A 12,769-nucleotide genomic window follows, 5' to 3' on the forward strand; every position below is an offset into this window, starting at 1 on the left:
ATGTGTACATACAGAGATATGTGTCTATGTATAGATCATGTTTTATAAGGTTCCCAGGCATGAACATCCACTTCGAGATGTAGGTAGGTCTTTAGCTGGGCCTTAAACTACAAAGTAAGAGAGTATCCCACTGGACAGGAGTGGCCTGCGGGCAGGAACCAAGTCTCTCTGTGGTCAGCAGTCTCTGCATTGTCTAACCTGGTGCCTGGTGTAAACCCGGATGATTAATAATAGTGCGCTGGAAAGAAGAAGGGAGGACAGGCAGGCAAGAAGGCTGGCAGACGTGGCTGCCTGTCACTTTCAGGAAGAGCTCTGCTCTTGGTTCCGTCCCTCCCTCTTACTCTCCTTTCTTCCCTCCTTCTTTCTGACTCTGCCATTCTTAAAACTTATGTGCTTTTGTGAAAGCCATTTTGTATCTAAATAATGCTGAAAGATAGGAAAAGAGAGGAAGAACTTCCCTGGGAAGGAAAAGGCTCTTTGCTCAGGCACCTCCATAGTAGATCAGCAAGCCTTGGCTTCCTAATGTGGTCATGCTGTTTCTTTGCATACACTCTGATGGACAGTAGCTGACCCCACCTTGGATGCCTTGTTAGCCTGAGTAATGTAGCTGCCATGGTAACAAAGCCACTGGCTCTGTTTCTAACAAGCCCTGAACACTGCTCCCTCCCTGGTTGAGCTGTGTGTCACTCTGTGACAATATGTTCACATGTCCCCGAGTAGGATTCATTCTGCTTGTTCTTTAGAATTACAGTCCCATTATCCAGGAAGGAATCATCTGGCCTAAAGATTCCAAACTTCTCATTTCCCAGGTGAGGATATAAAATGCAAATATATTAAATGGGCTCTTTTGTTCATCCATCCATCCATTCATCTCCTGAACATCTACCATGTTCCAGGCCTTCTACCCAGCCCAAAGGATACCATTATGAGCAAAATAAATGTGGTCCTTACTTTCAGGGAGCTTGGAGTTTGGCTTACATTTGCCCTGGTTCACACAATTAACAACTAGCTAAAGAGGGGCAGCTTCCCTGGTGGCTCAGTGGTAAAGAGTCCACCTGTCGGTGCAGGAGATGCAGGTTTGATCCCTCAGTCGGTAAGACACCCTGGAGGAGGAAATGGCAACCCACTCCAGAAATCTTGCCTGGAGAATCCCATGGACAGAGGAGCCTGACAGGCTACAGTCCGTGGGCTTACAAAGAGTCGGACAGGACTGAGCAACTAAACGACAGCAACAAAGAGGGACTAAAGGCACATCCACCAGTCCCCGGGGAGGTGTTTTCTCACCACATAGCACACACGTGCACAGAGTATAACAGCGGGAAGCTCTATCCACCAGGGATTCAGAAAACATGCTGGACAGGGATTCTGAAGAGAATTTACAAAGGAGCTACTTACAGAGGTGAAGCAGCGCTAAGGGAACCAGTGGGGAACATTGAGGCACCCAGGACTAGGGACAGTGGGAATCACCACCACCCTAGGCTGGAAAGACAGGGGCTGGAAACAGCATTACCAGAGCCAGGTGGGAGCTGGAGCCTGGAAGAGGGGTCCCTGATGGGCATTGTAGTCACAAATGGAAGGGCCAGTCGTGTCCAGGTGACATCGAGGAGGGGGAAGAAATGCCCCAAGCTCACTTTCCTCCCACCAGTGCCCTCTGTGGCTGAACTCAGGCAGCGGCTGGGGGCAAACACTGGGGAAAGAGCAGCCCACAGGGATTAATACTCTCCCCCCTAACGCCTACCACCTAGTTACAGAGCAGAGCTAGAAGGTAAAAAACGGATGGGGGTGGGGTGGCAGCAGAGGAGCCTGGAGCTGAAGACACTTTTTACTATTTTGTGACAGCTTCTCCCTATATGAAGTTTCCCCAAAATTAACAACATTGCTTCAGTATCAGACCAGAAGGAAGGAAAATTAAGATATAAAAATAAGGGAAAATCAGTATTGCTGCAGTGCATAAAAGATTTTTTTTTTAGATGAAATAACTAAAAAACAGCAAAGAGGTTATTTCAATACAATCTGAAATATTAATCACATTTAGTTCCCATACCTAGCAGTTGACTTTGAACCAAATGTTATTGTACAAACTAGAATATAAAGCAAACTCTCCTTTAAAAAGAAATACTGTGAAACGTATAGCTGCTGTGACCACAAGTAATAGGGAAATATCACCCAAGGAGCTTTGAAAAAAACCTTTGATATTTCAAAGTGTATAAATACATAGATTTCACCTCTGCAGTGGGTACCCCTGTAGAGCACTCTGGAAACACATTTCCCATTTCATAATGAAAGGCTATGGAAAAATAGAACTCTTTTGAAGACTTCTTTTTGGAATACTTCTCAAACACTATTAAGAACTGTGTTTAACTCATCCCCCTCTTTTTAAAATTTAAAAGATATTTTTCCTTCTGTCTTTTTTCTTGATGTAATCTCTCTCAAGAAATGTTCAACATCTGTAGCCTTTTTTCTCAACAAATCTTCTCTATAAACTGTGTCCAATCCTGTAGTCATTTTTATCTTAACATGGAAATAAACCACTTTGTCCCCTGAAAAGTTTACAAGATTGTACTTGAGGGCTTATTATGAAGGTATCGTTATGTAAGACAGTTCTGATTCCCTCATAAATCTAAATGTATAGCTATGCTTTTTAAAGACTACATTTTCTTTCTTTTTTATAATCAATAATTTTAAATTATGCCACTCTTGATCTCTGGCTCAGCTCAGCTCAGCTCAGCGCATTCGCTCGGTCGTGTCCAATTCTTTGCGACCCCATGAATCGCAGGCCTCCCTGTCCATCATCAACTCCCGGAGTTCACTCAAACTCATGTCCATTGAGTCAGTGATGCCATCCAGCCATCTCATCCTCTGTCGTCCCCTTCTTCTCCTGCCCCCAACCCATCCCAGCATCAGAGTCTTTTCCAGTGAGTCAACTCTTTGCATGAGGTGGCCAAAGTACTGGAGTTTCAGCTTTAGCATCAGACCTTTCAAAGAAATCCTAGGGCTGATCTCCTTCAGAATGGACTGGTTGGATCTCCTTGCAGTCCAAGGGACTCTCAAGAGTCTTCTCCAACACCACAGTTCAAAAGCATCAATTCTCCGGTGCTCAGCTTTCTTCACAGTCCAACTCTCACATCCATACATGACCACAGGAAAAACCATAGCCTTGACTAGACGAACCCTTTGTTGGCAAAGTAATGTCTCTGCTTTTGAATATGCTATCTAGGTTGGACATAACTTTCCTTCCAAGGAGTAAGCGTCTTTTAATTTCATGGCTGCAGTCACCATCTGCAGTGATTTTGGAGCCCCAAAAAATAAAGTCTGACACTGTTTCCACTGTTTCCCCAGATGCCATGATATTAGTTTTCTGAATGTTGAGCTTTAAGCCAACTTTTCACTCTCCTCTTTCACTTTCATCAAGAGGCTTTTTAGTTCCTCTTCACTTTCTGCCATAATGGTGGTATCATCTGCATATCTGAGGTTATTGATATTTCTCCCGGCAATCTTGATTGCAGCTTGTGCTTCTTCCAGTCCAGCGTTTCTCATGATGTACTCTGCATAGAAGTTAAATAAGCAGGGTGACAATATACAGCCTGGACCTACTCCTTTTCCTATTTGGAACCAGTCTGTTGTTCCATGTCCAGTTCTAACTGTTGCTTCCTGACCTGCATATAGGTTTCTCAAGAGGCAGGTCAAGTGGTCTGGTATTCCCATCTCTTTCAGAATTTCCCACAGTTTATTGTGATCCACACAGTCAAAGGCTTTGGCATAGTCAATAAAGCAGAAATAGATGTTTTTCTGGAACTCTCTTGCTTTTTCCATGATCCAGCGGATGTTGGCAATTTGATCTGTGGTTCCTCTGCCTTTTCTAAAACCAGCTTGAACATGTGGAAGTTCACGGTTCACATATTGCTGAAGCCTGGCTTGGAGAATTTTGAGCATTACTTTGCCAGTGTGTGAGATGAGTGCAATTGTGTGGTAGTTTGAGCATTCTTTGGCATTGCCTTTCTTTGGGATTGGAATGAAAACTGACCTTTTCCAGTCCTGTGGCCACTGCTGAGTTTTCCAAATTTGCTGGTATATTGAGTGCAGCACTTTCACAGCATCATCTTTCAGGACCTGGAACAGCTCAACTTGAATTCCATCACCTCCACTAGCTTTGTTCGTAGTGATGCTTTCTAAGGCCCACTTGACTTCACATTCCAGGATGCCTGGCTCTAGGTGAGTGATCACACCATCATGATTATCTTGGTCATGAAGATCTTTTTTATACAGTTCTTCTAGGACTTCCAATACCATGTTAAATGAAAGTGGCGACAGTGGGCATCTTTGTTTTATTCCTGATCTTAGAAGAAAAACTTTTAGCTTTTTACCATTGAGTATGATGTTAGCTATGGGCTTGTCATATTTGACCTTTATTATGTTGAGGTATGTTTCCTCTATGTGTACCTTGTCGAGAGTTTTTTAATCATAAATGGAAGCTGAATTTTATCATGCTTTTTCTATATCAATTGAGGTGCTCATATGATTTTTATCATTTATTTTACTAATGTAGCATATCACACGGACTGATTTGTGGCTGTTGCACCCCTAGAATAAACCCCACTTGATTACAGTACCAGCATAACTTGTCTTATTGTACTTCATTTTATTGTGCTTCACAGACATTGAGATTTTTACAAATTGAAAGTTTGTCATAACCCTGCACTATCATATGATGGTTAGCATTTTTTAGCAATATAGTACTTTTTTATTAAAGTATTTGTTTTTTAAGACATAATGCTATTGCACACTTAATAGACTACGATATGGTGTGCATGTGTGTGCTCAGTCGTTCAGTCATGTCCGACTCTTTGTGACCCCGTGGACTATGTAGCCCATCAGGCTCCTCTGTCCATGGAATTCTCCAGGCAAGAATACTGGAATGGGTTGTCATTTCCTCCTCCCTAGATTCCGACCCAGGGTGGGTTGTTTGTTTTATTGAAGTGGTCTGGAACCAAGTCTGATATATCTCCAAAGTATGTTTGTATATGGTTCTTTTAATGGATTGTTAAATTCAGTTTGCTAATATTTTGTTGAGGACTTTTGCATTTATGTTCCAAGGGATATTGGCCTGTAATTTTCTTTTCTTGTGGCACCATGGTCTGATGTTGGTACAAGGATCATGCTAGCCTCATAAAATGAGTATGAAAGAGTTCCCTTCTCTTCTGTTTTTTGAAGAGTTTGAGAAGGATTGGTAAAATTCTTCTTTGAGTGTTTGGTAGAATCCACTGTCTGGTCTTGAACTTTTTATTTGTTGGGAGGTTTTTGGTTACTAATTTAATCTTCTTAATAGTAATTGGTCTGTCCAGATTTTCTCTTCATGATTCAGCCTTGGTAGGTTGTATGCTTCTGGCAATTTATCTGTTTCTCCTAAGCTTTCCATTATGTTGGCATATAATTGTTCATAGTAGACAACATGATTCTTTGTATTTCTGTGGTATCAATTATAATATCTCCCCTTTCATTTTTGATTTTATTTATTTGAGTCCTTTTTTTTCTTGGTGAATCTAGCTAGAGCTGTGTTAAATTTGTTCATCCTTTCAAAGAACCAGTCATTATTTCACTGATCTTTTCTATTGTCTTTTTAGTCTCTATTTTATTTATTTATGCTCTAATCTTTGTTATTGCCTTCTACTAACTTCGGGCTTTGTTCTTCTTTTTCTGGTTCCTAGAGGTGTAATGTTAGGTTGTTTATTTGGGATTGTTCTTGTTTCTCAAGGTAGGCATTTATTACTATGAACTTCCATTTTTGAACTGCTTTTGCTGAATCTTATAAATATTAGTATATTTCCGTTTTAGTTTCATTCAAGGTATTTTTAAACTTCTCTTTTGGTTTCTTCTTTGACCCATTGATTGTTCAGTATCATGTTGTTTAATCTCCACCTATTCATGAATTTTCTGATTTTTTTCATATGGTTGGTTTCTAGTTTCATACCACTGTGATCAGAAAATATATTTGATATGATTCAGTCCTCTTAAATTTTTTAAGACTTGATTTATGACATAATATATGATATATTCTGGAGAATATTCTATGTACACTTGAGAAGAGTATGCTTTTTTAGTCCTTTGGATGGAAAATTCTTTACATTTCTGTAAAATCCATCTGATATAACCTGTCATTTAAAGTCCTTCCTTACTGATTTTCTGTCTGGATGATCTTTTCATTAATGGAAGTAGGGTATTAAAATTCCCCTTCTATAATCATAGTGTTGTCTGTTTTTTGCTTTAAATTTGTAATATTTGCTTTGTATATTATGACGCTCCTACGTTGGGCTTCCCTTGTGGCTCAGCTGGTAAAGAACCTGCCTGCAATGTGGGAAATCTAGGTGCAGTCCCTGGGTTGGGAAGATCGCCTGGAGAAGGGAAAGGCTACCCACTCCAGTATTCTGGCCTGGAAAAATCCATGGATAGTATAGTCCATGGCATCGCAAAGACACAACTGAGTGATTTTTACTTCACTCACTTCACATGTTGGGAACATAAATATTTACAGATGTTATATACTCTTGTTGTATCAACCACTTTATCATTATGTAATGCCCTTTTTCTCTTACTACAGTCTTACTTTTAAAGTCAGATTTTTCTGACATAAGTATATCTATCCCAACCTCCTTTTGGTTTACATTTGAATGAGATATCTTTTTCCATCTGTGTGTCAGGGGTCATAATTTCAGGGCAATATTCCATTTTGTTTTTACTTTCCATTTTTGTGTAAATAACATGATTGGTATACCCATTGTGAACAATAGAAAGCATTAATTTATAAAATTTCATTGCATGAGTTCAATCAGTTTGATCATTTTGTCAGTGGGGTTTCTAGTGCATTGTGATAAGAAATAATAACTAAGCAGAGATGGAAATAACCATTATTGTTCCTAAAGAGATTCCTAATTTTGAATTTGTTGGTTTCTGAGAACATTAAACATTAACTACCTTATTGAATTGGTGGCTCAGATGGTAAAGAATCTGCCTGCAATGCAGGAGACCTGGGTTCAATCCCAAGTTGGGAAGATCCCCTGGAGAAGGGTATGGCAACCCACTCCAGTATTCTTGCCTGGAGAATCCCCATGAACAGAGGAGCCTGGCGGGCTGAAGTCCATGGGGTCGTAAGAGTTGGGTTTGACTGAGCGACTAAGTGCACACACATACCTTATTGAATTAGCATGACATTTCAGTCATTTGTAGAAGAGATTAATGGAAAGTATAGATCTCTTAACTATGTGGAGGAAGAATTCTTCCTGATATTGAAAACACATAAAAGATCATCTCTTGTTAATTTGAATTTCATCATTTTATACCATTCCATTTAGTCGAATACAAGAAAACATGTCCATGTATGTCAGAATCTAGTGTTTTGATGATTTCTCTGTTGAACTAAAATTTTTTTAAGAAATAATTTCCTGTTCAAAAAAATTTTTTTTTTGCTTGGGGATATCAGTTCTAAGTTGTTTTTACCAAAGCATTTGCTAAAAGCTTAGTTTCATACCACACATAATTCCACATACATGTATTTGATGGTAAAAACAAGTACAGTAAGATTAAAAACAAAGAAAATAAATACTCCCAATGGGAAATGAGCACACAATCAAGGATAGGGTTTGGCCTCTATACAGTCTGTCTTGTTACTATGGCCAAGAACTTGATAAACACATATCATTTTTTAGTTATTTTTGTCAGTTTTCTTTACCTGTTTACATTTTTCCTCCCAGTGCAATTTTCTTTGTGATTTACTCTGCTCCTGTGGTTTGCTTTGGTATATACAGTTTTCTTTACGATTTGCAGGGGCTGAAAAAGAACTGGGAAGAGGTGCATAAGGAGTTTCAGTCCCTCTCGGTCTTCATTGACTCCATACCAAAGAAGATTCGCAAGCAGAAGCTGGAAGAAGAGATGAAGCAGCTGGAGCACGACATTGGTGTCCTTGAAAAGCACAAAGTCATTTATATTGCTAATAAGAAATAGTGGATTTTAAAAAATAAAATCATTTTAGCACATGGAAAAAAAACACAGAAAACATAAAAATGAAACCATAAGTTTTTTCAAAGAGGAAAATACTATGAAGAAAAAGTCTTTACCAAAATGCTTAGGCAGTTTTTAAAGAATAATTGGATTATTTACTTACATAGAGAACACAATTTTTTTTTTACTAGCATCCGGGTTTCCTTGTAACCTGATTAAAATTTGATTTTAGATTTTCCAGTTCTATAGCATAATTCATTATAATTATGTACTTGTTTCAGATAAACATTCATTTCTGGGCCCTGAAAAAGTCAGCACTTAGAACTTCACATTTTTTTCTTCACTGTGTTAATGCAAGAAACACAAGGTTAAAAACTGTAAAGTATTTTGAATTAGAAATAACTGTGTACTCCGTGTACTTTTACTACTCTGAAGTGTTTTCGACATGTTGTTCCAAAGATCCACAAATTACATGTATTCTCTGGTAGCCTGTGTCATTTGCAGCTATTCACACATATTAATATTTTCAATATCTATAATGTTATATAGGCTGAGAGGCTTACATTTGAAGGAAGAAAAATTAAGAAAATAACATAAAATCAAGGAGAAAACTTATAAATTGCATCACTGAGGATTGTTAAAGAGAATCACCTTCTTTCTGACATTCGACTTTCAAAACCTGTTATTCTAGGTGCCTTATATTCCATAATTTACTATATGTATTTCACTAATATGGGATATTACTTTTACTTTCTGGCTTTCTCTATTTTGTGAATTCTAGTATTTCTATTTGTAAGGTTACATAATTTATTAAGCAATAAGTTTATGTAAGTAGAGCTGTCTTCAACTCAAATGAGCCTATAAGTATCCGAGAAGGAAAAAGATTATTTATGAAATCTTAAATTATAGAAATTTGGTAAAATATATGAAATTACAAAATATCAGAGCAATAACAATTTCTACTACTTACACCGATTTTTATTCTACAGACAACACCAGGGGGAAAAAATGACAATTTTTTTCAAGCTTTTTCACAAGCACAGAATTTGGGAGCATTGTAGAAAAGCTTACTTTAGTTAAAAATTTTTATATACAAATATTTTTGAAAACACTGTAAAATTTTTGTCACATCTGTGTATAGGCATCATTTCTTTATTCCTTTATTACCTTAGGACAGATGTAAAAAAAATATATAGCTGACCCTTTAACCATACAGGGGCTAGGGGCACTGATCCTCCACCCAATTGAAAATTTGCATATAGCTTATAGTCAGCTTTTTGTCTACTTGGTTCCTCCATGTTCGTGGTTTTGTACCCTCAGAGTCAACCAACCACAGATCATGTAGTACCGTAGTGATTACTATTGAAAAGAAACCACATGTAAGTGGACCCACACAGTTCAAACTCATGTCATTCAAGGGTCAACTGTATATGATAAATTCTCACTTATCTAGAATTTTCTTCCTTTGTAAAACAATAATACACCATTGTCTGGGGACTTCCCTGGCCATCCAATGGTTAAGACTCACTGCAGGGGTCGTGGGTTCAGTCCCTGGTTGGGGAAGTTCTGCATGCTGTATAGTGCAGCCAAAAAGAAAAAAGAGAGAGAGAGAGAACTCCATTCTCTGTATACACCACATTTTGCTTATCTATCCTTCTGTAGATGGACACTTGATTTGCTTCCATGTTTTAGCTGTTGTAAATAATGCTGCTATGAACACGAGTGTACAAATATCTCTTCAAAACCCTGTTTTCAATTCTTTTGAGTGAAAGTCTGAAAGTAGATTTGCTGAATCATATGGTTATTATATTTTTAAGTATTTGAGGACCTATCATACTCTTTTTCATTGTTGCTCTACCATTTTGTTGTTTTTAGCCGCCCAGTCATAACCAACTCTTTGCAACCCCATGAACTGCAGCACACCGGGCCTCCCTGTCCCTCACCATCTCCTGTAGTTTGCCAAAGTTCATGTTCATTGCATCAGTGATGCTGTCCAGCCATCTCATCCTCTGATGCCCTCTTCTCCTTCTACCCTCAATCTTGCCCAGCATCAGGGACTTTTCCAATGAGTTGTCTGTTCGCATCAGATGACCAAACACTGGAGCTTCAGCATCAGTCCTTACAGTGAATATTCATTTTACCTTCCCACCAATGCTGTACAAGGGTCCCAATTTTTACACATTCTTGCCAACACTTGTCTTTTCTGTTTTTTGGTAGTCGTCATACTACCACTCCCACTAATAGTTGGGAGGTGTTACCTTATTTTAGTTTTGATTTGCATTTCTCTACTGATTAGTGATGTTAAGTGTCTTTTCTTGTGCTTATTGTTGTGTGTGTTTTGTGTGTGTGTTCAGTCGTGTCTGACTCTTTTGGGACCTCATGGACTATAGCTCACAAGGCTCCTCTGTCCATGGGATTTCCCAGGCAAGAACACTGGAGTGGGTTGCCATTTCCTTCTCCAGGGGATCTTCTTGATCACAGGAAACAAACCTGTGTCTCCTGCCTTGCAGGTGGATTGTTTACTGCTGAGCCATTTGTATATCTTCTGTGGAGAAATGTCTCTTCAAGCCCTTTGCCCATTTTGTAAATTGGGTTGTTTGGTTCTCTGTTGTTGAGTTTTATGAGTTTTCTGTATATTCTGGGTATTAATCCTGGGTCAGATATAAGATTTGCAAATATTTTCTTCTATGGGTTACCTTTTTACTTTATTGATAGAGTCTTTTGATATACAGAAATTTTCCGTTTTCATGAAGTCAAATGTGTCTGTTTTTTCCTTTGTTACCTGTGCATTTGGTATCATATCCAAGATGGTATCACTGCCAAATCCAAAGTTGTAAACATTTTATCCTACACTTTTTTCTCCCAAGAGTTTTATTGTTTTAGGTCTTACATTTAGGTCTTTGATTCATTTTGAGCTAAGGTTTATATATGATGTTAGATGGGATCCAGCTTCATTCTTCTGTATGTGGATATCCAGTTTTCCTAACACCATTTATTGAAAAGTCTGTCCTATCCCCATTGAGTGGTCTTGGACCCCTTGTCCAAAACAATATCACCATATATGTAATGTTTTATTTCTGGGTTCTCTATTCTATTCCATTGGTCTATATGTCTGTTTTATATGGTATCACACTATTTTTATTCCTGTAGCTTTGTAGTAAGTTCTTAAAATTGGAAAGTGTTGAATCTTCCAGTTTTGTTCTTTTGTGAGATAGTTTTCGTTAGTCAGAATGCTATGAAATTCCACTTGAACTTAGGATAGTTGCTTCTATTTCTGCAAAAAGGTCAAAGGGATTTTGATAGTGATTGAATCTGTAGATTGGTTTGCGTAGTATTGACTTTTTAGTTAAGCCTTCCAATTCATGAACATGGGATGTGTTTCCATCTATTTTAATTTCTTTCAGCAACATATTTCAGCAATAATTTTCATTGCACAAGCCTTTCACCTCCTTGGTTAAGTTCATTCCTAAATCTATTGTATGCTATTGTAAACAGAATTGTTTTTGTAATTTCCTTTTCAGATTGTTATTTTTGGTCCGTAGAATACAATTCACTTTTGTGCATTGATCTTATATTTTGTTGCTTTGCTGAGTGCATTTATTAATTATAATAGTTTTTTCTTCTGTGTATTAAATCTTTAGAGTTTTCTACATGGACTGTCAAATAATCTGCAGATAATTTTACTTTTTCCTTTCCAATTTGGATGTCTTTATGTCTTTTTCTTGCCTAATTATTCTGACTAGAACTTCCTGGGCTTTCCTGGTGGCTCAGTGGTAAAGAATTCACCTGCAGTGCAGGAGATGCAGGAAACGCAGGTTAGATCCCTGGGTCAGGAAGATCCCCCAGAGTAGGAAATGGCAACCCACTCCAGTATTCTTGCCTGGGAAATCCCATGGACAGAGGAGCCTGGCAGGCTACAGCTCATAGGGTCACAAAAGAGTCGGACATGACTTGGCAAATAAACAACAGAACTTCCTAATTCTAGTCAAACATCCCTACCTGGTTCTGGATCTTAAGGGAAAAGCTTTCAGGTTTTCATGATGATGTTCATTGTGTGTGCTAAGTCACTCAGACTCCTTGTTACCCTATGGACCATAGCCCACCAGGCTCCTCTGTCCATGGGATTCTCCAGGCAAGAATACTGGAGTGGGTTGCCATGCTCTCCTCCAGACCATCTTCCTGACTCGGGTCAAACCCTTGTTTCTTCAGTCTCCTGCATTGACAGGTGGATTCTTTACCACTAGCACCACCTGGGAAACCCTGTTTTTAGTATACAGCTTCCATTATGTTGAGACAAGTTCCTTCTATTCCTAGTTTGTGTGTGTGTGTGTGTGTGTGTGTGTGTGTTTATCCTGAAAAGGTGTTGTGAAGATCACTTTTTAAACTAAGTGATATCTCTCAAATGATCAGTGCATTCTATCCTAGTTACAAGCTATATGGGAAGAAAAATCATAATCAAAAAGGTATCTTGGCTAGAACAGAGCAAAAAAAAAAAAACAAAAAAAACAAAAATCTCTTCAGTTAACAAAGCTCATTCATTCTCATTCAACAAATACTGTCTGCTACAGATGGTGACTGCAGCCATGAAATTAAAAGACGCTTACTCCTTGGAAGGAAAGTTATGACCAACCTAGATAGCATATTCAAAAGCAGAGACGTTACTTTGCCAACAAAGGTTCTTCTAGTCAAGGCTATGGTTTTTCCAGTGGTCATGTATGGATGTGAGAGTTGGACTGTGAAGGAGGCTGAGCGCTGAAGAACTGATGCTTTTGAACTG

At 38.5% G+C, this 12,769-nt stretch overlaps 1 protein-coding gene across 2 annotated transcripts in view; it reads left to right on the forward strand.

The window, feature by feature from the left end:
- ENKUR (enkurin, TRPC channel interacting protein) overlaps window positions 1–8,479 on the forward strand; it is a 34,789-nt gene extending 26,310 nt beyond the window's left edge. For both annotated transcript variants that reach the window (XM_027559937.1, XM_027559938.1), the window contains exon 5: window positions 7,819–8,479. In XM_027559937.1, coding sequence (XP_027415738.1) covers window positions 7,819–7,995 — 177 coding nt within the window. In that variant the 3' untranslated portion in view covers window positions 7,996–8,479. The remainder of the gene's footprint in view (window positions 1–7,818) is intronic.
- Window positions 8,480–12,769: the final 4,290 nt, after the last annotated feature.

The sequence above is a fragment of the Bos indicus x Bos taurus genome, chromosome 13 (genome assembly GCF_003369695.1).
Source record: "Bos indicus x Bos taurus breed Angus x Brahman F1 hybrid chromosome 13, Bos_hybrid_MaternalHap_v2.0, whole genome shotgun sequence".
Classification (NCBI taxonomy): domain Eukaryota; kingdom Metazoa; phylum Chordata; class Mammalia; order Artiodactyla; family Bovidae; genus Bos; species Bos indicus x Bos taurus.